The sequence below is a fragment of the Camelus ferus genome, chromosome 10, assembly GCF_009834535.1.
Source record: "Camelus ferus isolate YT-003-E chromosome 10, BCGSAC_Cfer_1.0, whole genome shotgun sequence".
Taxonomy (NCBI): domain Eukaryota; kingdom Metazoa; phylum Chordata; class Mammalia; order Artiodactyla; family Camelidae; genus Camelus; species Camelus ferus.
The window spans coordinates 65923774-65948329 of record NC_045705.1 but is presented as its reverse complement, the minus strand read 5'-3'; the positions used below and the strand labels follow the sequence as shown (position 1 = coordinate 65948329).

General features: G+C 58.4%; 2 protein-coding genes and 1 long non-coding RNA gene across 8 annotated transcripts; 1 reads left to right on the top strand and 2 right to left on the bottom strand.

Annotated features, from left to right (window-relative positions):
* Positions 1-1072: 1072 nt before the first annotated feature.
* On the top strand, positions 1073-9992 carry RELA (RELA proto-oncogene, NF-kB subunit). 2 transcript variants are annotated; one of them, XM_032489838.1, is made up of 11 exons: positions 1073-1406; positions 1978-2004; positions 2104-2258; positions 2409-2557; positions 3421-3512; positions 3894-4025; positions 4887-4991; positions 5211-5423; positions 7543-7623; positions 7717-7791; positions 8603-9992. In XM_032489838.1, exons 1-11 carry the CDS (start codon positions 1400-1402, stop codon positions 9229-9231), a joined length of 1665 nt encoding a protein of 554 aa, XP_032345729.1. In that variant the 5' UTR covers positions 1073-1399; the 3' UTR covers positions 9232-9992. The 2 variants fall into 2 exon arrangements, with proteins under 2 accessions (XP_032345729.1, XP_032345730.1); XM_032489839.1 differs by having other exon boundaries at positions 1074-1406; positions 2107-2258.
* Positions 4391-10630, bottom strand: LOC116666526. Its single transcript, XR_004323437.1, has 2 exons — positions 10472-10630; positions 4391-5431 (listed from the first exon to the last, which is right to left on the bottom strand). It is a non-coding gene; the product is annotated as an uncharacterized LOC116666526 (long non-coding RNA).
* Positions 10631-12803: 2173 nt separating this feature from the next.
* Positions 12804-24420, bottom strand: SIPA1 (signal-induced proliferation-associated 1). 5 transcript variants are annotated; one of them, XM_032489830.1, is made up of 16 exons: positions 24291-24420; positions 21187-21946; positions 20425-20552; positions 20165-20341; positions 17972-18146; positions 17146-17249; positions 16728-16885; positions 16020-16629; positions 15443-15717; positions 14348-14569; positions 14122-14233; positions 13919-14027; positions 13727-13828; positions 13584-13659; positions 13294-13372; positions 12804-13190 (listed from the first exon to the last, which is right to left on the bottom strand). In XM_032489830.1, the coding sequence occupies exons 2-16, from the start codon at positions 21857-21859 to the stop codon at positions 13044-13046; spliced, it is 3147 nt and encodes a 1048-aa protein (XP_032345721.1). In that variant the 5' UTR covers positions 21860-21946; positions 24291-24420; the 3' UTR covers positions 12804-13043. The 5 variants fall into 5 exon arrangements, with proteins under 5 accessions (XP_032345721.1, XP_032345723.1, XP_032345722.1 ...); XM_032489832.1 differs by having other exon boundaries at positions 13584-13638; XM_032489831.1 differs by having other exon boundaries at positions 24235-24329.
* Positions 24421-24556: the final 136 nt, after the last annotated feature.

Genomic DNA, 24556 nt, shown 5'->3' with positions numbered 1-24556 from the left:
TATAATTAATCCATTCTGTCGTCCTGACGTTTGCCTCCTCAAAGAGGTAAGGTGACTCTTCTAATCCGGGGCAGCCACATGAGAAACTGAAATGAGTGGGAGGGGTGGTAATTGTTTTCACTTTTCTCTTCCTGTTTTTTCAGAGCCTGGGAAAGCAAGTCAGAATTTCCAATCTTTTACAATTCCCACATGATTCCCTAATTTAGAACGAACTCAGATAAAATTTTAAAAAAAATCTTCCTCCATCTGGGGCAGACTGTCGCCTGCCCTGGAGCATCCTCATTCTGGGATGAGGAACCCGCCTAGGGCCGGGGGGTGTGCTCCAGCCTCACCCTCATCCCGCACGAACGCGCCCGGGCTTCGCTTTAGGGAGGATACTCCCGGCGAGGGGGTCACAGGATGGTTAATTAGTGGAAATGCTTTGGGTGACAGCTGGACCCCAGCAGGAAGCCCTGGGGAGGATGGGCGGGGGATATGACCCTGAGGGTTCAAGCGGGCCCTGGGGGTCCCGGACCTTCCAAAACACTAGCACCTGGTTGCAAAGACGAGGCTCCAGAGATTTACCCCTGGGTGACCCTTGACCACTTGCCCCGAGGACAGGCAATGTGGATGCATCTTAAACCAACGAGCCTGGGCCAGGCTTGCCAGCGGGAGCTGACAAGGCGCGGAGCCTCGGTCCACCCTACCGTGCAGCAGACATCGGGAAGCCTACGATCAAAACACTGCCAGGTGGAGAGGTCCGGGCCCTTCCCTTTCCACTCACTGCATCCAAATTGGGCCGGACGGGAAATTAAAAAGTGCTTCTGCGGCAACAACGACCAGGAAGCACCTTTATCGAGTAGGAAACCGTGTGGAGTTCAGCCACCTTGCCTTTGAGAGAAAAGCAGGCCCGAGCCTTTCCCTGCGTAGGGCGGGCGGCCGAAGCCCGGCAGCCCTGGCTTTACTCCAGACTGGGCCGGGTGACATCACCAAACTCCTCCGATCGGCGGGAGGGGGGCCCCGAAATCCCCTAAAAACATTGTGAGTAATCGCCGGGCCCGCCCTGCAGGCGGAGCTCAGACTCGGGAGCGAGCCGAGACGCCCCTCTAGTCCCGGGAGCGGCCTCCAGGCAAGCAGCCGCTCGGTCCCCCGCGCGGCGCGCACTTGCCCCGGGTCCCCGGCAGCGGCGCGCGCGCGCGGCCTCCCTGTCTTTCGAGAGGCGCGCACTTGTCCCTGACCCCCGCGAGGGACGGCGGTGCCGCGGCGGCGGCGGCGGCGCAGCGCGCAGGCGCGTCCAGATTCCCGGCAGTGACGCGGCGGCGGGCGCGCGCGGCGCATTTCCGCCTCTGGCGAATGGCTCGACTGTAGTGCGCGCCGCGGGCCCAGCTGCGACCCCGGCCCCGCCCCCGGGACCCCGGCCATGGACGGTGAGGGCGCCCTCTGACCTCGCGGGGTGGCGGCGCTGGGGCCGCCGGGACCGCGGCGGGAGCCCCCGGGCCGCCTTCCGCCCCTTTCTGCGCGGATGGGCGCTGCGCAGGGAGCGGCCCGCCGGATGGTGGCGCGGGGCGGGGCCGGCTTTGGGGGTTCTGACTCAGTTTCCCCTCTGGGTGGGGGTCGGGGGTGGGGAGCTTTGACTCGGTTTCCCCCCGGAGCCCAGGGGGGTAGTTCCCACTTGGTTTCCTTGTTAGGGGAGAATGTATCTGACTCAGTTTCCTCTCGGTATGGGGGGTGGGGAGTGCCCTCCCTTAGTTTAACTTACGAAAGTAGAAAAGGCCCTGACTCAGTATCCCCCGGTGGACGGAGGCCGCCATGCCCGGTTTCCCTCAGGAAACAGGTGCTTCTGGTTCCTTTACCCCCGCCCCTGAGTTTCACTGCAGGTTCCAGGTAGCAGTCCTGACTCAGTGTCCCCGGGAGCGAGCCTGCCTCCATCTCCGCAGGCCCTCCCTGGTGGGGACAGGAAGTGGGCTTGTGCTGACCCTTGTCTCCCTCTTCTTTCAGACCTCTTCCCTCTCATCTTCCCGGCGGGTAAGTGGACCGACCGTTCTCAGTGGTTCAGGTGGAACTCCGCAGGGTTGGGGGCAACGGAGTCAGCCGCCTGATGGGGGCTGGCCCGCGTCTCCTCAGCAGAGCCAGCCCAGGCCTCTGGTCCCTATGTGGAGATCATCGAGCAGCCCAAGCAGCGGGGCATGCGCTTTCGCTACAAGTGCGAGGGCCGCTCAGCAGGCAGTATCCCAGGAGAGAGGAGCACGGATACCACCAAGACCCACCCCACCATCAAGGTCAGCACAGCGCCTCGGTCTGGGGTACAGAGTCGGTAGGGGAGGGACTGGAACCCCAGCAGGCTTGCTTTCAGGCCCCCAGGCAGTCTGTGTCTCGGAGTTGGGTCTGGAATTCTTGCGCCTCAAAGGCACTCTCTGTACTTTGGACAGATCAATGGCTACACGGGGCCAGGGACAGTTCGCATCTCCCTGGTCACCAAGGACCCCCCTCACCGGCCCCACCCCCATGAGCTCGTGGGGAAAGACTGCCGGGATGGCTTCTATGAGGCTGAGCTCTGCCCCGACCGCTGCATCCACAGGTGAGCTCCCCATGGGTGGCAGGGGTGGTTGTGAGGTGGGAGTCGGAGAAGCTGTCAGTTGTGTAGCTGTTACAGTGTTACTCCTTTTTGGACAGAGGCAGAATTCCTCACTCCTTGCTCTGTCCCCAGCTTTGCCAGCAGATTCCTTTGTCTTGAAATTGTCTGTTTTGTGTGTCTGCTCTCTCAAGTGGATATGAGCTCTATGGAAAAGGGATAGGTCCCCAGTCACCTCTGATCTGCTAACCCCTGTGGCTGGAAGAACAAGTCCCTCGGTGTCACATCTCTTGTAGTGAGAAAGAAAACCACTGAACCACCAGTCTCTCCTGGAGCTTACATACTAGTTGACAGAGGCAGACCGTAAATAAATATGCAAATAACTAAACAAGATACTATTAGAGAGTCATCATTTCAGTGATGACAATAAAACAGTAATAGGTTGGAAGAATAGCCCGAGGTGGGGAAGGCACAGGAGCTGGTCTCCTTACTTTGGGTTGGGAGGTCAGGAAGGCCTCTGGTAGGTAAGGCCCGAATGTGAGAAAGCAGAGAAGCACGGAAAGAACACGCCCAGCAAGAGGAACAGGTGCAAAAGGCCTTGAAGTGGGAATGAGCTTCATGTGTTTGGAGAAGGAAAAGAAGCTCCTGTGGCTGAGGGAGGGAGCCAGCCGGGGCTAGGTGGCAGGGCACAGGGCCTTGTCAGCCAAAGTAGGGAGTGGGTTTCAGTTGACACAGTGGGAAGACATTCAAGGGGGTTAAGTGTGGAGTGATCACCTGGTGAGCGGATGGGGGAGAAGGGGCAGGCCAGGCAAAGCAGGAGGGCCCAGGCTCTGCTGGAAACAGTGGGACTGATGCCTGGGGGCCCTCAGCTTCCAGAACCTGGGGATCCAGTGTGTAAAGAAGCGGGACCTGGAGCAGGCCATCAGTCAGCGCATCCAGACCAACAATAACCCCTTCCAAGGTGAGATCTGTGGGGACAAAGGCCTGGGCCTGTCTGGAGCACCTCCACCCCCATCACCCTTCTGAGGCCATCATCACCTCATCTCTCCCTCACTGGCCAAGACTCACAGTACATGGGAACTTGCTGCCCATTCAGTACACACTCCCATTTTACCTATGGGGACATAGACCCAGAGAGGGGACGTAGAGACATCATATCCAAGATCACAGGTGGAGTCAGTGATGGGTCTACAACTGTCTCTTCCTCCTCCTCTAGGACTCCTACTGTTTCACACACCCTCAAACAGCCCTCCCAGCTCAGAGCTCCCTGCAGCAGCCCCCCAGCACCCCCCACCTCCACCCCCTGGCCCCTTGCTCTCCTGACCATCTGTTTTTCTGGCAGTTCCTATAGAAGAGCAGCGCGGGGACTACGACCTGAATGCTGTGCGCCTCTGCTTCCAGGTGACAGTGCGGGACCCAGCAGGGAGGCCCCTCCGCCTGTCACCTGTCCTCTCTCATCCTATCTTTGACAACCGTGAGTGGCCAGGGAGCCGCAGGAAGGGGATGGGGATGGGCCTGTGAGGAGGAAGGGGGTTGGGAGGGTGTGGCCTGCAGGAGTCGCTCTGGCTTCATTCAGGCATCTAGTGTATACATCATCTCCGGGCCCAGCTCTGTGCTGGTCGGGGAGACGAGGCAAAGACCCACAGCTGCCTTTGAGGTGCACCTTCCAGGCTGGCAGGGAGTTAGTTGGGAGACAGGCATTTCCAATATGTGATGAGTAGGTGGTGTGCCCAGAACTATACTAATGACCCCAGGAAATGAACTCTCAGGAACGAGATAATGTTAGAGAGTAATAATTCAATGATGAAAGCTCATAGGAAGTTCACAGACGAATTGTGCTGACATTGATCAACTGCAGTCTTTAATTAAGTAGTGAGCGGGATGAGTGAAAATAAAAGGGCTTTGGTGCCCCGAGGCTAGGAAACCAGGATGAACTGAGGGTTAGGAGGGAACGGTTCATTGCCAAGGTGGGTATGGATGGGCCTTGAAGACTGCTTGGGTCGGATGGAGAAGAAGGAATTGTGATTGTATTGGTTCCTATTGGACTGTAAGCTCTGTGAAGGCAGAGATATTTAGGTTTCATGTGTTGTTATATTCTTCATGCCTAAAACAGTGCTGGGCACATGGTAGGTGCTGGTAGATAAATAGCTGCTGAATTGGTTCGGGTGAAGAGCCAGTGGGAAATGGGAAGGGTTGACCCTTGGCTGCAGAGGTGCAGTCAGCAAGCTCTGGACAACCTTGACTCTGGGCTGGGCAGGAGCCTTGCATTTCGTGCAGGTCAGCATGGGAGACCTCTGGTGGTTCAGGACTACCTTCCTTATTCCCACACCCTCAGGTGCCCCCAACACCGCCGAGCTCAAGATCTGCCGAGTGAATCGAAACTCTGGGAGCTGCCTTGGGGGGGATGAGATCTTCCTGCTGTGTGACAAGGTGCAGAAAGGTACACACCAGGAAGCAGGGCTGTACTCTTTGGAGCAGGAGGTGAGGGACAAGGCTGAGCAGACATGTTGAGTGTCAGGGAACTGGTTTAAATGCCCCCCACCAACACCTCGGGGGCAGTATGGTGCTGTATCTTCAGGGATAAGTGTCAGCAGCCGTGGGGGCGGCAGGCTGGGTGAGTTGAGCACAGTGACCCACACTGCCACCCCATCTCCTGCAGAGGACATCGAGGTGTATTTCACGGGACCAGGCTGGGAGGCCCGAGGCTCCTTTTCACAAGCTGATGTGCACCGACAAGTGGCCATTGTTTTCCGGACACCCCCCTACGCAGACCCCAGCCTGCAGGCCCCTGTGCGCGTCTCCATGCAGCTGCGGCGGCCTTCCGATCGGGAGCTCAGCGAGCCCATGGAATTCCAGTACTTGCCAGACACAGGTACACAGCTAGGGAGGGAAACAGCAAGGCTGGATGTAGTTGAGGGTCAGAAGCTGGAGTCAGGTAGGGATTTACATAGTAATCAGATTCTCTTTCTTGCCCTATTAATAATAATACCCAAGATTTATTGACCTCATATCACATGTATGGCCGTATTCCAAACATATCAGTGAATTACCTGATTTTATTCTGGCATGAACCTCTTGAGGTGGGAGATAGCATCTTACTTGCCTGAGGTCGCATAGGTAGTGAGTCGCAAACCCAGACCTCATTTGAACCCAGGCTGTCTGGCTCCAGGGTCCTGCTGCCACAGTGTCTCTCTTATCACTACCACACAGCCATAGTTTGGTCAAGGCTTTCAGGCATCTGATCAAAATAGGAACAGCCAGAATGGTCCTTTATCCAAAGCCTGTCATCCAGCCTGAGAGTGTTTCCTACACTGGGAACAGTCTGATAGCATTTGGAAAGCAACCCCCAAAGCAGCCATCAGTTCATTCCACAAATAATCACTGGGTGTCCACTGATGCCAGGGCCTACACCAGGTATTATGCAAAGATGGGTAAGATGTGTTCCCTGCTCTTTGGAAGCTCAGTCACTTGAGGAAGTCAAACATGCAAAACAGATCCTTAAGTCACAGAATGACATGTGAAATGGAGGGAGGCGTGTGCAAAATGCCATGGGAGCTGCATGGAGGAGATGGCATTTAAATTGGAGAAAGACCCAGAAGTGCATTCTCTAGGTGGGTGGACTGGCACCTGGAAGGTCTAGGATGGTGGAGAGTGCACGACACTTGGGGACAGCTTTATAGTGGGAGCTGACATTGGGCAGTGAGCAGGCCCAGGCAGGAGGGCCTAGAACGTTGGACTTGAGACATTCATCCAGGGTTGCATCCTAAGGCAGTGGGGAGCCACCAAAGGTTTCTGAGCAGATAAGTGTCACAAGTAGATATGGAGGCTCACTCTGGCGGCAGTGTGCAGAAGATCAGAGATGGGGAGGCTCGGTGGGGAGGCCATTTTGGGAGATGTTGCTGTGGTCCGAGGAGAGAAGATGCCGTGTAAATCTTGCAAAGGGAATGGCAAAGGGAGACGATCACATCTACCGCCCACCTCTTCGGGGACCCTCAGCTCCACCAGCCCTTTGTGTCTGACACTAGGTTCAGTGCCCATCAGGACACCTGTGTTGTAGCTGTTGCCTCTGCTTGGACTGCTTGGCCCCAGATCTTCATGTGATGGGCTAACACAGTGCCTCCCTGGGCACCTCTAAAGTAGATTCTTTGACCTTCCTTCCTTCTGGTACTGTTAGCCTCTTCCTCAGAGTGCCTATCACTTGTATATGGTTGTGTCCCTGCCCCTCTGTCACTAGGATGTCAACTTTTGGGACAGGAACCTTGTCTGTCAGGGCCAGATCCCCAGTGGTTGGAATGGAGCCTCGCAAGCAGTAGGTGCTTGGTAAATATGTGTCTAGTGAGTGAATGATGGAGAGTGAGAAGAATGGATGCTGAGGATGAGTCCAGGGCTTGGTGGCAGGGCAGAAGGGAGGGAGGGAACACAGAAGGAGAAAGAACCAGGTGTTTGAGGTGAGATGGTGAGGTTGGCTTTGGACTGTTGGCCTTGAATGCTTTGGGGTTATCCAAGTGCTACGGCAGTTAGAAAGTTCTAAAAGCTCCAGACTTTACTATGAAACCATCAGAAGTAAGAGTAAGAGTCTATTGAAGTCTTAAGCAAGCCTATCATGCCTCAACTGCCCCCAAGTGCAAAGAGATCAGCGCTGGGCCCGGATTAAAGCTGGAGGTAAGCAGGGACTAAGTGGGGCAGGTGAGAGAAGCCCGAGACAGGGCACTGTGAGGGTTGCTGGCCCCCAGAGCCTTGCCTCTGACTTGGAGGCACCCATGTGGCCTTCAGAGGGGCAGATTCAGCCCACAGAGTTCTTCTGAGAAAGCTGTGGCATCTTTATAATTGTTGAGTGTCACAGAGCCATGCAGATCTTCTCAGTGGCTGAGAAGGTTTGGAGAGAGGGTCTCAGAAAAGCTTGTCTTGTCACTTTCCTCCCGAGGGTCTTTGAGAGCTTTGGGGGTGCAGTTGGGAAGAGCAAGACCCACTTCTCTCCATTACTTTTCCAGATGACCGTCACCGGATTGAGGAGAAACGCAAAAGAACATACGAGACCTTTAAGAGCATCATGAAAAAGAGCCCTTTCAATGGTGAGAGAGGCAGAGGGAGAATTAGAAGGCAGTGGGTTGGGGAGGGGAGAGCTGGGGGGGAAGCCAAGAACTGACCCAACCTTTGCCCCTCAGGCCCCACCGACCCCCGGCCTCCAACCCGGCGCATTGCTGTGCCTTCCCGCAGCTCAGCTTCCATCCCCAAGCCAGGTAAGGATTTCCTTAAGGTCGTCCCACCAGAACTGTAGGCTCAAATCTGTTCAGCCCATGGTTTAGACCTTTTGGTAGGAAGATGAATAGTCTCACCAGCAGGTGTCTGAAGCCTGCTCTCTGTTGGGCTTCTGTTTCTCAGGGCATGAGGCTTAGTTGCCTATGTCAGAGCCATTTGGGGCTATGTCAGAGCCATTTGGGGAGCGATGAGGATGCAGATTTCTGGGCCCCTTACAGACTACGGAATCAGAGGCTTTGGAGGTGTGGCCCAGGAAGCAGCAACTTCCTGGGGATGCTAACGTGCACTGAAGTCTGGGAACCATTGTCAGTTAAGCCCCATATTGGATACCTTGAGACATAGAAGTTTAAAAATGCAGTCTCTGCTCTCAGCTCTCCACTGAAGTGAGAAAACAAAAAACACTGATTTCTAAAGTAGCAAAATTGCAAACTCTTATGTGCTGGAGTGTGGCTCAAAGAAGAGTGATGACGCACACTCACGGGGCACTCCTTGGGCCCAGGCCCACCTGGGGCTGTGTCTGTCAGCTGTAAGATGAGGTTTTACCAGCTGACCTCTGAAAGCATCCCTTCCTCTAAAAGGCCATGAGAGCTTTGTGGGCTGGAGTAGACAGGGATGTGAGGCTAGAATCAGACCGTACAGGCTAGGGCAGATTGAGTAAGAGCAGAGAGCTAGGTGCCGGCCTGACGCCCCAGGGAAGGATCGATCCTATCCCCTTGCCAGCAGCTGGGGTACAGAGTGTGGGGTGGGCCTCTAAGGCTTTCTCTGACCCCTGCCTCTCTCTCTCTCCTCCAGCTCCCCAGCCCTATCCATTTACACCATCTCTCAGCACCATCAATTTTGAGGAGTTTTCCCCCATGGTCTTTCCTTCTGGGCAGATCCCAAGCCAGACCTCGGCCTTGGCACCAGCCCCTGCCCCAGTCCTGGCCCAGACCTCAGCCCCTGCCCCTGCCCCAGCCATGGCATCAGCCCTGGCCCAGGCCCCAGCCCCTGTCCCAGTCCTAGCCCCAGGCCTTGCTCAGGCTGTGGCCCCGCCTGCCCCCAAGACCAACCAGGCTGGGGAAGGGACACTGACAGAGGCCCTGCTGCAGCTGCAGTTTGATGCTGATGAAGACCTGGGGGCCCTGCTTGGCAATAACAACGACACAGCCGTGTTCACAGACCTGGCATCTGTCGACAACTCTGAGTTTCAGCAGCTGCTGAACCAGGGTGTACCCATAGCCCCCCACGCAGCTGAGCCCATGTTGATGGAGTACCCTGAGGCTATAACTCGCCTGGTGACCGGGTCCCAGAGGCCCCCTGACCCAGCTCCCACCCCCCTGGGCGCCTCTGGGCTCACCAACGGCCTCCTCTCGGGGGATGAAGACTTCTCTTCCATTGCGGACATGGACTTCTCAGCCCTTCTGAGTCAGATCGGCTCCTAAAGGGGTGACACCTACCCTGCCCAGAGCGAGCACTTAACAGATTCTGGGGGGGTGTGCTGCAACTGCCCCCAACTTTGTTGGGTGATGTCTTCCTGGGGAGGGGGGTGCATTTTATTCTTTTATTGGCAGTGTCTATCTCTCTCTCTTTTTGGAGGTGCTTAAGCAGAAGCATTAACTTCTCTGGAAAGGGGAGAGCTGGGAGGGCTCAAACTCTTCCTTCTCCTGTCCTGATGTTCAGTTCCATTCTCTGTATAGGGAATTCTGGGGGCCCCAACCCCACCCTCCAGCTTCTAGTACTCTCCTAGAGAGGGACAGGCTGGAGCTATGGCCTTTGAGGCCACAAAGCCTTATTACCAAGTGTCTTCCTCAAATCATGGATTCATTTACACTTTGAGCCAAAATAATGCCCCTGTTACCAGCCCCTCTGTAGTGCTGGCATTGTCTTAGTGCCTAACCACCAGCGTTTGAGGGGCTGGCCTTCCTACCCTGCAGAGGTTTCTGCCAGCTCTTTCCTTGGTGGGCTGTGTATGAAGGGACAGGTGGGACAGCACTGGCCCTCTACAGGATCCAGGGAGGTTCTGAGACTTCTCTGTTCCCCCTTTTCTCAAGTGCCTTAGTAATAGGGCGAGTTGTTTATAGAGAGTTGAGGGGAGAGCTGGCTAGCTGCTCTCTAGTCAAGAGGCTCAGTTTTTACTGAAGAATCAAAGCATTTGGACTTTTGCTTTTTCTACTCTAAACTAATAAATTTGCCAAGCTGGCCAGAGACTTGCCTTCTTTCAGCAAACACTCGGCACACCCCACTGGTCATGTCAGGCTGGACATCATTAATAGAGTTGGAAGACTATTTACACTGTCATCTGGGAGCTTGTGGTCTGAGGATGCCCGTGGAAACCCCTAGTTACCATCCAGTGGATGAAAGCAGACAGCTAAGGTGGGTGGGATCCTGGCCTAGTGAGAGCTGAGTAGCTCCTTGGCTGTGGGGATGGAGCACTTTCAGGAGGGCTTCACAAGGGCCATGCTAACTTCAGGTCAACAGAGGAGGGTGGATTTTGCAGAGGGGCTAGTCAGCATTTGTAGGTGAGTGGGGTATGAGGGATGATGTTGAAAAAAATTTTGATGGGGCCAGGTGGTAAAAGATAACCCTGGAGTAAGAGGTTTGGATTTCATCTCAAGTGGTCAAGGGAGCGTCTGCATCTGTTGGGGAAGGGGAGGTGCCAGGTAAAGGTCTGTGTTTTGATACCTGGTCCTGGAGTCCCGAGGAAATCTTAAATCCGAAGCCACCGATACCCCCGCAGCGCCCAGTAGTTCCTGACAAAAACCAAGCGACGGACCAAAGGGCTAGAGCTGGACGTACTTCCGATTTGGCCCAACGCAGGCGCAGTAAAGCAGGGTCAGAGAAAGGCCCTGGCTGGCTGGGACTTGCCTTCTCGAGTGCGCACGCGCAGACAGCTTTCGCAACCGGGAGACCAGATAATAGATTTCAGGAAAACCCATCCTCAGGCCGATGGCGTCGCACTGTTGCGGGAGGGTTAAGGCAGAGGCAACCCAGTTACCAGGGGGACGTGCTGCAAAAGCTAGCGCGTCCTCGGGGGACACAGTAGGCCCAAGGTAGAAACTCCAACAGACGGTGTCTACGAAGGAAGATGCCAGCAGGCGACGGAATATTGGGGAACCGGAAAACATCTAGCGAATCGCTTGCGCTCCAGCCTCTTGGTCGGGAGGAGGGGTCAGGGGCGGGGCCTGAAGCATGTGGGCCACTCGGGGACCAGACCTAGCTGCACTTCCGCTCGAGGGGCAGAACCCGAGTGTGGCGGCCAGGTCAGGACCGGGGCAATTCTGCCTAAGTGTCTGGGGAGGTGGGGCTAGATGGAGCCGCGGTGCTAGAGGCGGGGCCAAGGCGAACGCGAAGAGGTGAGAAGGTTTCTAACCTGAACAAACTGATGGCAGGGCTGCCTGCAATGTGGCGAACCTGAGGCCCAGAGAGGAATGAGTGAGCCCAGGTCCTCCAACCGAGGCTGTGCCACGCTCTTCTTGGCTTTCCCAGTGTCCTGAAGTGACCTCCCGTGACCCCCTGAAGCCCTCTCATGGTCCTTCCCGCACTCCCTGAGTAACCTCATCATGCTCATGTCTCATCAGTCCCAAATCCTTGTCTCCAGCCCAGACTTCTCTCTCCTGCGTGCCAGCCCACTGGACATCTCACACTGACATCCCTCAGGCCTCGCAAACTCCCCGTATTCCAAACGACACCAGCCATCCCCAGCCTGCCCCTCCCCTTCCCGTCTCAGCCATGGCTTTACTATCCTCCAGGGGCGCCAGCCAGAAGCCTGACCACCACTGTGGATTCTGCATCTTCTCCCCTAGCAACTCCAGTCCACTCCTCACCAGGTCCTGGCAAGTGTGCTCACTTCTCTCCTCTCTCCACTATCACCTAGTTTAAGCCACTGCTTCCTCCTGCTGGGACTGCTGCTACAACCTCCTCCCTGGTCTTGCCTTCCCTGCAGCAAAGGGGCTCTAACACAAAAATCTCATCCTCCTCCCTTTGAATATCTATCAATCACATAACCAGTCCCATTTTCTGCAGACTCACACCCAGAAAGTAACCAGAGCCTTCCACACTGCCCTGTGCAGGCTCTCACTACAGTCTGCCAGGTGAAAGCTGGGGCACAGTGTTGGGGACTGTTAGTCCAATATCCCTAGTGCACATATTCACAGACCTTTCTGACTCAGGTCCAGCCTCTTTGACCCTGGGTCCTTGCATAAGTGGACTCTAGTCCAGTAGGCCCCCAGAATGGTCCTACCCAGGATGCCTTTGACTTCTCTACCTGGTAAGCTCCTAATCAGCCTCCAAACTCAGCCCTCACATTACCTCCTCCATGAAGCCTGATTCACTGAAGCTCTGTTTCTCAGAGCCTAGCTCATCCTGCCAAAGCCTATGTTAGTGGACCCCAGGGCCTGGGTCTCAGTAGGTCAGGACTAGGCATGTGATACTAGGCACTTCGGTGCCCTGTTTGGGCCTCTGATCCAGGAAACAGAGTTTACACAAAATCCAAGTTTGAACCTGCTGATGCCACTCACAGGAAAGGGCTGGGTCTGGTGAGGAGAGAAGTGGGTCAAGGGCTGATGCCCTCTGGGACATGGAAACACCTCCCAGTCAACTAAGGCAGAGAAGCTACTACCTCTGGAATTGGGCCCTGCAAGTTCTGGCCAGATAACTGAGGGAGTGCCAGGCTTGGGGGCTTGCTAACTATAGAGGGGAGAGGAGTGTCTATACTGGAGGACAGGGATTTATAAGGGGGCATAGTCAGACTCTCCTTGACCCTTAAGTGCCTTCCCTTCCTTGCCCTGCAGGTCCACCCTCTGCCTCTGATCTCAGGTTTGGTTCTAGGGCGTCAGACCAAATAAACATTTGTGGGAGAGAAGCTGTAGGCCTAGTCTCAGAAAACCCCTTAGTTGGTGGCTGCCCATCTCTGAGGCCAGTGTCCCCTGGGCCTGCCCTTCTACCCAGTCCCCGGAGCTTGGCTGGGGCCTGTGGGGGCAAAACCCTTTCCCCCATCATGTCATGAACACCTGTGTAGACACAAATAATAGTGGCTTCTTTATTCCCTGAAGTCCCTTTTCCCCCGCAGAATATTTACAAACAGGGATGGGGTAGGGTCAACTTCGCCACCAAATAATGGGCAGGGGAGTGGGGGCAGTGCTAAGTCGCGCCTTGCGCAGGGTAAGTTCCTGAGGGGGGCCCAGGGCCTGGTGTCACCCAGGTGCCTGAGGGACCCGGGCAGTTCTGCAGCCAGGCTGAGGCTGGACCAGACGGCTCAGGCCAGGTCAGTGGTGGGGGAGCCCAGCTGCTTGGAGGCCAGGAGCAGGCGGGTGGCTGCGCTCTCCGATTCGGCCTGTAGCCGCCGGTTGTTGTGCCGCAGGCTCCGCACCTCCTCCTCCAGGGCTGCCCTGTCTGCCTTCTCCTGGGGTGGGGTTGGGGGGAGACAGGAGTTAGAGTGGCCGGCCCCTGGCCCCTTTCCTAGGACAGCCTTGTGAATCCTCGCCGACCCCCAGCCACCGTGTCACCTTTTGCAGGTCGTCCTGCAGCTTCCTGAGCATGGACTCCAGGTGAGAGACCTTCTCAGACAGGTTTCCAGGTTCTGGCCTGAGGACATGGGGGTCAGGACTCAGAGGAACTAGGGCAGAGGGCGGCACCATGGGTTGGTTCCCAGACCCACGCGCATGAGAGGAGCCCAACCCTGTCTTCTGACTTATGTGTACGGGAAAGCAGAGCCCTGGGATACTGCTTAACTCTAATGGATGGGCACAAACAGTGGTCCTGGGGCTGAAGGGGTAGACTAGGCTGGGAGCCTTACTCAGCGTCAGACTTTGGAGTTCCTCTGGCATCTCCGCTTTCTGGGATGGGCTGTCCTGTGGGGACAGAGGGACCATCTGGGCAGGTAGGTAAAGGGAGAAAGCCCCACTCTGGCTCCTCTCCTCAGCACCCTGGTGGCCTTACCCTCCCGGGATAGCGACTCCAGGATGGTGTTGCAAGTGGAGGCGATCTCCGAGATTGACTGCCACTCATCTTCCAGGGTCTCACTGCCCGCCTCCGACATGACTGTGGGCACAGGAGGTGGGCTCAGCCAGGGAAGCCGAGGACAGGCCCCCTGCTGCCCTCCTCCTTGACCCCATCTTGCTCCAGACTCACTTTTGCTGATGGAGTTCCTCAGAGACAAGGTTCGCGGCAGGAAGGAGGCCCTCAGCTCTGGGGTGGGATTGCCCCTGTCCTCACAACTACTGGGGCTGCCTGGACTGTCCTGGGAGGCAGAAATGGGTATAAAGGCAGTGACAACCACTATCACCCTGTACCCATCCCTGCTTGTGGGGCTCTGGAGGCTTGTTTCTGCTCACCTGGGCGGGAGGCATCTCCCTGCCAGCACTGGGTGCTGCCGGCTTGGCCGTTGTAACAAGGAGGAGGTCTGGGGTGGTGTTGGGCAGGACTGGGGCCTCGTCTGACAGGGAGCTGGGGAGAGCAGGGACAGCTCAGTGCTAGAAGCTGCACCTGTGGCCCCTGCTTACAGAGGCTTTCCTGTCCAACTTCATAGGCTGGAGAAGAAGGAAGGCTGAGAGGGTGCACCTGCAGGGTGATGGTGAGTTTTGGGAGTGCAGGAACTCAGTCCTCTCCTCGGCTAGGTCCCCGGGCCCTGGAGGACCACTGCCGTCGTTTAGGCACACTTGCAGCAGCTGCTTCGTCGTGCTGGGCAGTAGGGCCACTTTTGGGGCCTCATCCTGCACCAGTTCTGGGGCCCCCCGCCGGCTAGGCTCCTGCAGAGACAGCGTGTACAGCTCCGAAAAGCTCCTGGGAGGTAGAAGGGACAGCGTCAGACAGGAATGCCTGGCTCCCAGCATCCCACATCACCGGCCCTACTCCCAGCTGTGCCTGAGGCTCACTTCCAGAAGAGCGCTCCAAATTCTCCAACAATGAAAACTGTTTGCCTGGCTACAGGCCATTTTTCCAGTCCTCGGTTCAAATTTGCAGTGCTGCCCCTGTGTGTATGTAGCAAATCACTCTGAATGCCAATTTCTCCATCTGTGAAATGGGGATAATAGTACCGACCTGCTAGCTTGCTGTAAGGATTTAAATAACACGGAAAACCACTTAGCATAGATACCCAAAAAGTACTGCCTGGGGACAAATCCACCCTGGGCCTTTTTCTTGTCTTTTATAGCCTATGTGCCTGTTTTTGTACCACTGAAAGCTAAGGATTGTTTTTACATTCTTAAATCTTTGAAAGAAATAAAAAGAATATTTCATGACATGTGAAAATCATATCAAATTCAAATTTCAGGGTCCATAAATAAAGTTTTGGTGGCACCGGGCCACACTTTTCGTTTATATATCATCTATGGATGCTTTCGTGCTACCATGATAGAGTCGAGTAGCTGCAGCGGAGACCAGACGGCCCAAAAGACCGTGGGGGCTGCTAATCGATTTTTCGAGCAGTGAAGGCAATGTGCTTAATTGGCTTCGTTCTACTTATAAGAAATGGGCAGTTCAGAGAGATTAAGAGACGGGGATTCTCTCAACAAGGAAAAGCTGCCACACGAGATTCCTGTCGCTAATAGCGACACGGGAGGCGCAGGCTACGGTGGCCAGCTCCCGGGTCCTCCCACCTCCCGGGTCCTCCCACCTCCCGGGTCCTCCCACCTCCCTGCTTCCCAGCGCCCTGACCTGCGGGGCCGGCCGCTCTCATCCGGGGGCAGGACGGTGACGCAGCCCTTGGGCGCCGAGCGCAGCAGCTGGGCAGCGGCCTCGGGACCCAGGGTGGGAAGTGTCTGGCCGCACACGCGCAGCAGGCGCGCCCCAGGCCGCAGCCCTGTCTTCTCTGCGAACGTGAAGCGCTCCACGTGCGTGACGAAGCCCTCGGCGTCCACCTCGAAGCCCAGGCGACCTTGGCCGTCGCGGGGCAGCGCCAGTTCGCGGGTCTCGCAGCCGCGGCTCACCAGCTGGGGCGGGTCAGTGTGTGAGCGGGGCTGCTGGAGGAGGGGCCGCCCCAGCGCCAGTCCCAGAGACCCCTCCCAGGTCACACGGACCCTTCCACATCCCCGAGGAGGGCATTAGCAACCCACCCTGCAGATGGGGGACCTGGGGAACCCCAGTTCCAGCTCTGCCAGGCTCCGCGGCTGGGTGTGCCCCCTCCAACCCCGCCACCCTGACTTTCCCTTTCTCAGACGCGGCGGTGGGAACGAGGAGTTCCTTCCCTGCCGCGCGCAGGTACCTTGCTCCCAACCTTACTCCCGCGCCTCACCTGCAGGCGCGCCACGACCTCGCCTACGGCTTGGCCCGGGGGCCCGTCGAGCCGCAGCGTGATTGCCTCCCCGCGGCCGTAGTAGAGGTCGAGCTGCTGCTCGGAGAAGGTCCAGGCCAGCACGTCACGACAGGCGCAGTTGAAGACTACTCGGCCATCGCGCGGTGCCACCAGCACCAGCGCCTCAGCGGAGATGCCCAGCAGGCAGGGCACCTCGGAGCCGTCGGGGCCGCTCGCCTCGGCTCCGGCCGCGCCCCGCGCCCCGGGGGCCGCGCGCACGCCCCACACCAGCGCGCCCGCCGCCTGCAGCTCGGCGCCCGGGCCCCGGGGAGGCGCCCGCCGCCTCCCGCCCAGGGAGGGCAGGCCGAAGCGCGAAGCCGAGTCCAGCGATGTCGTGGTCACCTCGTTGGTGGCCAGGTCCTGCAGGTACTGCTGGCGAGTGCGCGTGGCCATGGCGTGGAACTGGCGTGCGTGACCCGCCGCCTGCTCGCCATTGAGCGCCTTGGCGAGCAGGAGGGCCCGGAAGTCGGCGTTGGCAGCGAAGGGACCTCCGCCAGGGGGCAGAGCTGGCCCAAAGGCTGGGGTGTCCTGAGTGCGGCTCACGGCCACCCTACAGTGAAGGAGTTAGTAGTCAGGGGCCACAGGGAGAGTCTAGGAAGAGGTACCCTTGGCAGAACTGAGATCCCGCCCCCCACCCTGGATGCCCACCTGTAGGAGGTGTGTGGAGTGCAGGGCTCGTCTGCCCGCACCACTAGGAACACGTGTTGGAAGTGGGAGCGGATGGTGGTAGGGCAGAAGGGCTTGCTGCCTGGTTCCTGGAACACGATGGTCACAATGTCGTTGCCGATGTGGCGCTTCCGCAGGAGCTAGGGGTTAGATGGTGGGGGATGTGAATGGGACCTGTCTGCCCCCAAGTCCCTCCTCATTCGGGCAAGGCAGAGCCTGGGCACCAGTGGTTCCCACTTGTCCCTGGTGAAGGCCTGGGGTGTTTGTCTTTGGGGAGGGACTCTAGCTGGGAGAGTAGCTGGGGTTCAGGAGAGCTCATGCCAAGGCTCAAACACAGCACCCCTCCATGGTCTCCCAGAAGTCCATGGCCACCCTCACCCCCACCCTAGCCCCCACACACCTGCTGCTGGTTATTGGGGGTGTAAGGCAGCATCGTGGACACGTGGAACATGATCTCATGGTCCTGGTACGTGGTGTAGAGGGAATGTGTGCCCGTGGAATCCGCTGTGGCCAGGGAATTGAGGACACAGAAGGAGAGCAAGAGGAATCTGGGTGGCTTGAACCTGTCTTCCCTGCCTGCAGTCTGGAGCCCTGTACCCACAGCCAGCAGGTGGACAACCCCTTCATGCCATCAGCCAATGTCCGGGCCACAAGGTCCAAGGGCCTCAGCCTTGGCTGCTCCCCTCCCCCCACAGGATCCAGCCTGGAGTTGGATGGTGGGATGCTGAGACAGAACGAAGACAGAAATGAGAAATGGCCTCCTAGGAGGGAGGCGGAAGCGGGGGCAGATGTCTCAGGAGAGGACAGATTTTGGCCCAGGCACCAGCATGTGTGGGGCAGCTGAAAGAGCGGAAGGCAGGCAGGAGATGCTGGATAAAAACACCTCCCAGGTACCCTGGGGCCCTTCCAACCAGGGAGGCAGGGGTGCTCCCCAGGAGGCTGGGCTGCTGGAATATGTGTGTTTGATGGAGGGGGTGGTGCCCACATACCCACCTGGCCCAGCTCAGACAGAAGGGCACTAAGGCCTTGGGGGACAGCCCCAGCCCCTCCTCCCAGCCTTTGCAGCCCCTGACCCACGTCCTCAGCCACCCAAAGAACTCTCCACCCCGCTGGCCCCAGCCCCAGGGCAATATGGAAGAGGAAAGTGAGCAGACAGTTGGTTCTCACCAAGGCAGCCCACCTCTCAGCATGGGTCTGCCCCCACCCCCCAGCCCCCTGGGCCTCACTTTTGGTGTCCAGCTGGGCCCGGTAGCTCTCAAAGCCTTTGAGCCGCACCACATCACCCAGCAGGGTGAGGAACTCCATGAAGGCAGGTCCTGCCTCCTGGTTGTTGTACATCTCCTCCTCCGAGCCCTGGCCTGCCCGGCAGTACAGGATGCCCACCTTGCGCTGGAAGCTCAGCTGCGGGGGAGGGCACAGGCAGAAGACACAGGCCTCAGTGTCCCCAGCCCCACCCCTCCCCGGGCCTTGGGGAGTGGATGGGACACTGGCCCGGGGGCTGGACTGCCTCAATGTGTGGCCCTGAGCACCGCCCTCTCTAAGCCACCTCTGTGTCCTCGCCTATCAAGTGGGTTCCGTCTTTCCTACTCCCAGAACTCAGGAAAGTAGATCCCAACAAATGTCCACATTGTCATCCTTATCTCAAGGCTAGCCCGTCTTCCCCTCCTTTGAATCCCAGGCACATCCTCCCTGGCCTCTGGAGGCCTGGAGGCCCAGAGCCCCGCACTGCCTCTGCTCACTCTCTGCTTCCGACTCTTTTGGCTCCTTCCACCTGGGGTTAACTGTGCGCAGCTCAGGGCGCCCTGACACCAGGCAGGCAAGGCAGGGGCCCCTCCAGCTCTGACCTCCCATCTTCATACTAAGTTGTCTACACCCACAGTCCCCTGGCTTTAATTTCATCCCTCCTAACCCCTGCACCCCGACTTCCACTCCAGCTCAAACCTAATCCTCTCTTATGGCCAAAGGTGTGGTCTCATCTTGGCACCCACTCACAATAGCTGGCTCTTGGGGCAACTGGAATTTCACTTTACCTGAGATCCCAGGGACCCACACTCTCCTGCCTGGGCCTTTTCTCCATCCATACTCTTTGCCTCAGTGGCCAAGGCAGCCATCTTCATGGAATGACACCCCCATCTCTGCCTCCAGCCCAGACCTTTCAAGCTCTAGCTACCTGGATGTCCTTCCAGCACCTGGCACCTCACCTCCTCACTGTGACTACCCCACCCTGCCTTTCTTCCTGGGTCCTTGGCTCCAAAAAAATACCACTCCCAGGGGCCAAGAAGCTGGGGGATCTTGCAACACTCCCATGTTTCCAGTCAGTCACAAAGGCTACCCACACTACTCCTGGACTGACCTCCTCTTCACCTCTGCCACTGTCGCCACCAGGTCTGGCTTGGACCTGCAACAGCCTTCAGCCAGGCCTCCAGTCTAGCTTCAACACCAGAGGGCTGCTCCACCTCTCAGATCGTTCATGGCTCCACAGTGCCCTCAGGACCAAACACAAGCCTTTCCCAATCCTTTGCCTTCAAGCCCTACTCCAGCCACACTGAACTACCTACAGGACTCCTATGTGACAGCTTTTAGTTTCTAAGCTTCTCACAAGTTGTTCTTTCTGCCTGCTCTTCCTGGTTTGAGCTCTTGCATTTCCTCCATGATGCTAAACCCCTGGCCAAGGAAGGGCCGTCAGCACAACCTTGGTGCCCCATGGCACCCTCTACATTCCCCTTTCACTGTTATCCTGCTCTATCATTATCCTTGATTCTCTGTGGGTCTCTCCCCACTACCTGGCTGTGAGCTAATCAAGGACAGCTCCTGGTCTAGACAGGTCCCCAGCATTCAGCCTGGGGCCTGACACCAAGGAGGTGTGAGAAAAACGTTTGTTGAATGACTGACGGATTGACAAAAGAGGAGAATCAGGACCAGTAGGCAGCTCTCAGCATAGGGTAGGGAAGACTTCCAACTGGCTCAAGCATTCCCACAGTGGAATGGGCAGCCCCAGGAAGGAGTGAGCACCGCAAACTGGGAGGAGACCAAGCAGGGCCTTGCAGGGCAAACTGACAAGGAACAAGAGGGACTTTCAGGAAGAAGCGGTAGCAGACCAGTGCTCCTCAACTCAAATGTACATAAGAATTATCTCAGGATTTTCTTTAAGTGCAGGTTCTGATTCAGTAGGTCTGGGGTGGGGCCCAAGAATCTGCATTTCTAACAAGCTCCCAGGTGGTGTGGATGCTGCTTGGTCTACAGACCTTACTTTGAGAGGCAAGGCCTCAGATGACCTCTGATGCTCTCCTTTTGAAAAACCAGCTCTCCTGGGGTCCCCCTCCAGCCCAGGATCAGGATCAAGGCTAGCTGGCTGGGAGCTGGGCAGGCTGGGTTCAGACCAGGTCCAGTCATAGGGCAGCAGTGCCACGCCCACCTACCACTTGCTCGTCCAGCGTGAGCAGTGTGCGGGGCACCTTCGGTGAAGCTGAGCCCAGGCGCAGGCAGGCTGGGCTCAGCCGCGGGGCCACGTGCTCTAGAAGCTTCCTTGGAGACAGGCCTCTTGGGGGCCCTGGAGGCAGCGCGTCCTCCGAGATAGTACCGCGGAGGGTCCGGAGCTAAGAAAGGATGCAGAGGCACTCAGGATACAACGGGCAGTTGAGGAGGCAATCCATGTCTGATTCCCATGGCCCCGGCCCACCTGCGTGGTCCGCACGATGATGCGGTAGCTGTGCAGAGTGCCCCCCCCGCTGCTCTCCTTTTCCTCCCGTCGCAGGCTCACTGCCACCGGGCCCAGCACCTCGTCCAGTCCAAAGAAGTTCTGGTGTTCTATGGGGCATGAGGGGTGGGTGACCAGTCCCATTCCTTGGTATTCCCACCCTCACCTGACCCTGCCCATCACTAAGTCCCGCCCCAGGTCCCATCTCAATGCTAGTTCAGATCCTGGACTAAGTCCTGTCCCCTCCTCAGCCCCGCCAACATTCTAGCGGCCAGATCCCGGCCTGCGCCTGTACACTTGGCCCTATGCCTTGCCCTTCTGCAGCCCCACCCATATATCGTGCCCCAGACCCAGGGGGCCATGCCTGCCTTCTCAAAAGCCTAGATCCTGCATGGCCCCTCCCACCATGTCATATTCTTCTCCAGGATGTCTGGGGCCCTTCCTTCTGGGCACCGATGAGAACAAGGTTCCTGGGTGGAGGGGTTTGGTTTTCATGTCACAGAAATGTCCATAGGAAATCTTTCCCCAGCCTGGAGGAGTATGAGGATGAACCGGTTGGAGGCAGAGAAGTATGCCCGGCTGTGGGTGGAAGCTGGGGTTGGCCTTAGGGAGGTGGTTAAAGCTGGGCAGCCCTGGCCCAGAGGCCGAGCCTGACCCTTCCTGTGACCAGGGATTTGACAGGGAAAGGACAGCTCACTGCAGGTGACAGGGACCTCTGGCTCTCCCCTGCGGCCCTCCCCTCACCTTTGCCATAGAAGTACTTGCGGTAGTAGCCAGCGCCCAGGTCTGCGTGCTCCAGGCTGTAGGCCGAGGTGCGGTTCTGAGGCTCCTCCAGAACGGACACGGCTGCATTGGGCAGGGCAGGGGGCACAGGTGGAGACACCAGTCCACCCAGGCCCAGCTCGCCCTCACCCCCAAGCTCACTCACAAAGCCAGGGGCTTCAAGCAGCAGGTCTGAGCTGGCCATGTGGTCCTGAGCCAAGGCTGGGGTCCCAGAGCCAGCCTCTGCATGGCCCCCTGTCCCCCGTGGCTTTGGAGCCCAGTCAAAGAGCAGGCTCTGCACATCATAGTGGGCGAACCAGCGGGGCTCGGGAACTGGGGGAAAGGCGGGCTCTGGCTCCTCGGCTGGCAGCCCCAGCAGAGCCAGCGGGTCAGTGAAGACCCGGGCAGGGGGCGCAGTGGGGCGACTGGCCTCCTCGTGGCTGTGGGCACGGGCGCGGGGGCTGGCTGGCGTGGGGGGCCGGGCCTCGCCCGCATCGCTGCCACTGCGCAGGAGCGGGCCCCTGGCTGGCCTGGGCTCGAAGGTGTGTGGTGTCAGCGGGGGCCGAGCTGGCTGGCGCAGCTTGCGGGCGAAGAGGTCATCCGTGGGCGCAGGGGCCGGGCCCCGCCGAGGGCTCCCCACGCCGCCGGCCCACATGGGCGTGCCTCGGACCTGGCTCTCGGGGTGCCGGGCCGCATTGGCGGGCACGGGTGGTTGGTGCCCAGTCGGCTGGCAGTTCCTGTCCTGAGGGAAGAGGGGGCTGCTCAGAGGGGCCTGGGGAGAAAACAGGAACCCAGGCCCTCAGCCTGGTCCTCCACCACACGGGGTGGCTTCCGGCCCCCTCCGAGACCATCAAAGCCGCTTCCGCTTTCCTGGCCACTTCCTTGTCTGCCTAGGGCTGAGGTTTCCAGCCCCCTCCTCCAGCTTAGCGCTGGGCAGGGCCAGGGGCTGGGCTGTCAGGGCCTTGGACCTGAGGGTCTTGGAGCCTGAGTGGCCCTTGGGCTTTCAGGGTTCCCCAGTTTCCACTCACGCTCCTTAAGTTTGGTCTGGGGTCAGAGTGAGGGTCCCTACCAAGAGCTGGCGCAACCGGACAGATGATTTGTTGGCTGGGACGGGAAACCCATGGGGCCACTGGTGTCTGGGTCCTGCCCACTTGACAAAGGGAGGACGTCCTGTCCCCAGAGACCTTCCTCCCTGCTCCTCCCACTTCCTCCAGGATCCCAGAGGAGCTGAGCACCCAGAGGCCAGGTCTCAATGCCCAGGCCCTCATGGCCTCAATACCTCAAGGACACAGGGGTTCAAGAGGGGACACTGGCAGGGGAGCAGGAACAGTAAGAGGACTTCCTTCGGCACAGGAAATGGCCCCAACTCTGGGCCCAGCCCCCTGCCCAGCCCCACATCCTGAGGAAAATGCTGGGGTCATACTAGCTCAATCATGGGACCTAAGTCACCATAACCTGAAGGACAGGCCTGGGCTGACCCTCTTGCAGGCTACTGTGACCATGTCTGCGGTAAGGGGAGGGAGTCACGATGACCTGGTCCCTTTTCTGGAACTGGGACCCATGGGGATTTCTGCCTACCTGGCTTCACTGATGCTGACTGGGAAGTCTGAACCGCATACAAGAGTCAAACTAAAGTCCAGATAAAGGGATGCTCGTGCCTGAAGCTATTTCATGTCAGGGCTAGTATTTGAAGCTGGTCTGTCAATCTCTAGGGTCTAACCAGGGTCTATCCCTGTGTGTGTCTGTGTGGGGCAGGTAGGGGGTTGGGCTAAGGCTTAAGGTCTCACAGGATGTAAGAGTGAGACACCCAAGGCCCCAGGGACCTGCTAAGTGCGGAAATGTGTCAAGACCAGACGCAGGTGCAAAGAGTGGTGTGAGAACGTGATGAGGAGCCACCTCCAGGTGAACCCAGGATGGAGTGGGTGGGGTGGGGGGGAAGGGATGTAGGGACCACTAGGGGTGCAGGCACCTGCTGGGTCTCTGTGTATCATCCAGTGACACTGTGGAACTGGGCTAGGAGACAGTGAGGGCAGAGGTTCCATGCACCCCTTGGCTTAAGCTCCAGAACCAAGCAAGTTCAGGCCTCCAAAGCTCAGAGTGCCTCCTCCCTTGGTTTCTCCCAGGACAAGTTCTTGATGCTGACCCTGAGCCTCTGTTCTCTCATCTGTAAAATGGGGTTAACCCTTTCCTGTCGTCTCCCAGTACTGCTAGAAGACTGAAAGGAAGGTGAAGCAAGTGAAGCCACAATGTGCTAAGTGTGTCGTGGCAGATGCAGGCCCTAGCTCTATGTGCCAAGCTCCAGGGCCTGGGCCATGGCGTGTGTGATGTGTGTATGATGGGGGCAAGAGGGGACATGTGGGAGGGGGTCTGTGCAGGCCCCTGTTCCGTGTGGGCTGAGCTCTGTGTACGTGTGCGTGCACTGCCTCTTGCTCTGGCGTAGTGCCGGGCTCTGGCTCTGCCTTGGGGGCTGTTCTTGGGCTCTGTCCCCCACCCAGCAGCTTCACACAGGGTCCATTGAGGCCGGGACATTCCTCGCGGCCTGTGTCACAGTGGGGGAGGGGGCCGGCCCCGCTCCCACAGATCCGGAAGGCCTGGCTGCCCCAGGAGGAGGCGCTGGACGCTTCCCAGCACATCTGGAGGTCATGACCCTATTTCTGCTGCCAGGGGGCGCGACAGATGTTTCCTCCCACGCCAGGCCCGGGATTGGGGCGCGGTGTGCAAAGATTGGGAAGGAAGCCGCCCAGGGAGAAGGGGAGCCCCAGAACAGGGGGAGCCCCACACGCCGCTGGCAGCTGGGCAGTCGCCAGCGCCGCTGAGAAGAGTAAGGAGCCGCCGCATCCACTTATCCGTACACCGGCCGGGCCGGACTGTCATGCAGAGGGAGGGCGGGGGTGCAGCGCCTGCCAGAGGCAGGGGACTGGACATGCTGACTTGGGATTGGAGCCCAGTTGGAGGTTGGGAGAGTGCAGGAGGCGAACACAGCGAGGACCCCCTCTCACCCACACACCACCCGGACCCACGCCAAACCACCTTCTCCCCTGTCCGGCCCGACTGAAGTGCCTCCACTCCCCCGCTCCCGCCGGTACCTCTGGGGCTCCCGCCCGGCCGCCTCCTCCGGCGCTGGGGTCCCGCTGCCTGCTCTCCCGCTACCGCTCCGGGCGCCGGCTCCGCCTGGGGGCGGGGCTACAAGGGGCGGGGCCGCAGCGGAGGGGGCGGGGCCGACCCGGGAGCCGTGTGCGGCGGGAAGTGCAGTGGGCGGGGGCTCCAGGCCTGGCGGTGGTCAGTCCAGCGGTCTGAGCGCCTGCCAGAGACAGGCCCAGCTCTGGGAACCGTTGCGCCTCCAGCCCTCGGC

Bases quoted from the DNA above. Each gene is read 5' to 3' on its own strand.
- RELA (XM_032489838.1), top strand. The intron at 2,259-2,408 runs GTCAGCACAGCG...TACTTTGGACAG, and splicing joins AGACCCACCCCACCATCAAG to ATCAATGGCTACACGGGGCC. The intron at 7,624-7,716 runs GTGAGAGAGGCA...TTTGCCCCTCAG, and splicing joins GAAAAAGAGCCCTTTCAATG to GCCCCACCGACCCCCGGCCT.
- SIPA1 (XM_032489830.1), bottom strand. From the start codon at position 21,859: ATGTGGGCCGGCGGCGTGGGGAGCCCTCGGCGGGGCCCGGCCCCTGCG. The intron at 15,718-16,019 runs GTGAGGCGCGGG...GACCCGCCCCAG, and splicing joins AGGTCGTGGCGCGCCTGCAG to CTGGTGAGCCGCGGCTGCGA. The intron at 13,829-13,918 runs GTGAGTCTGGAG...CTGTGCCCACAG, and splicing joins GAGGAACTCCATCAGCAAAA to TCATGTCGGAGGCGGGCAGT.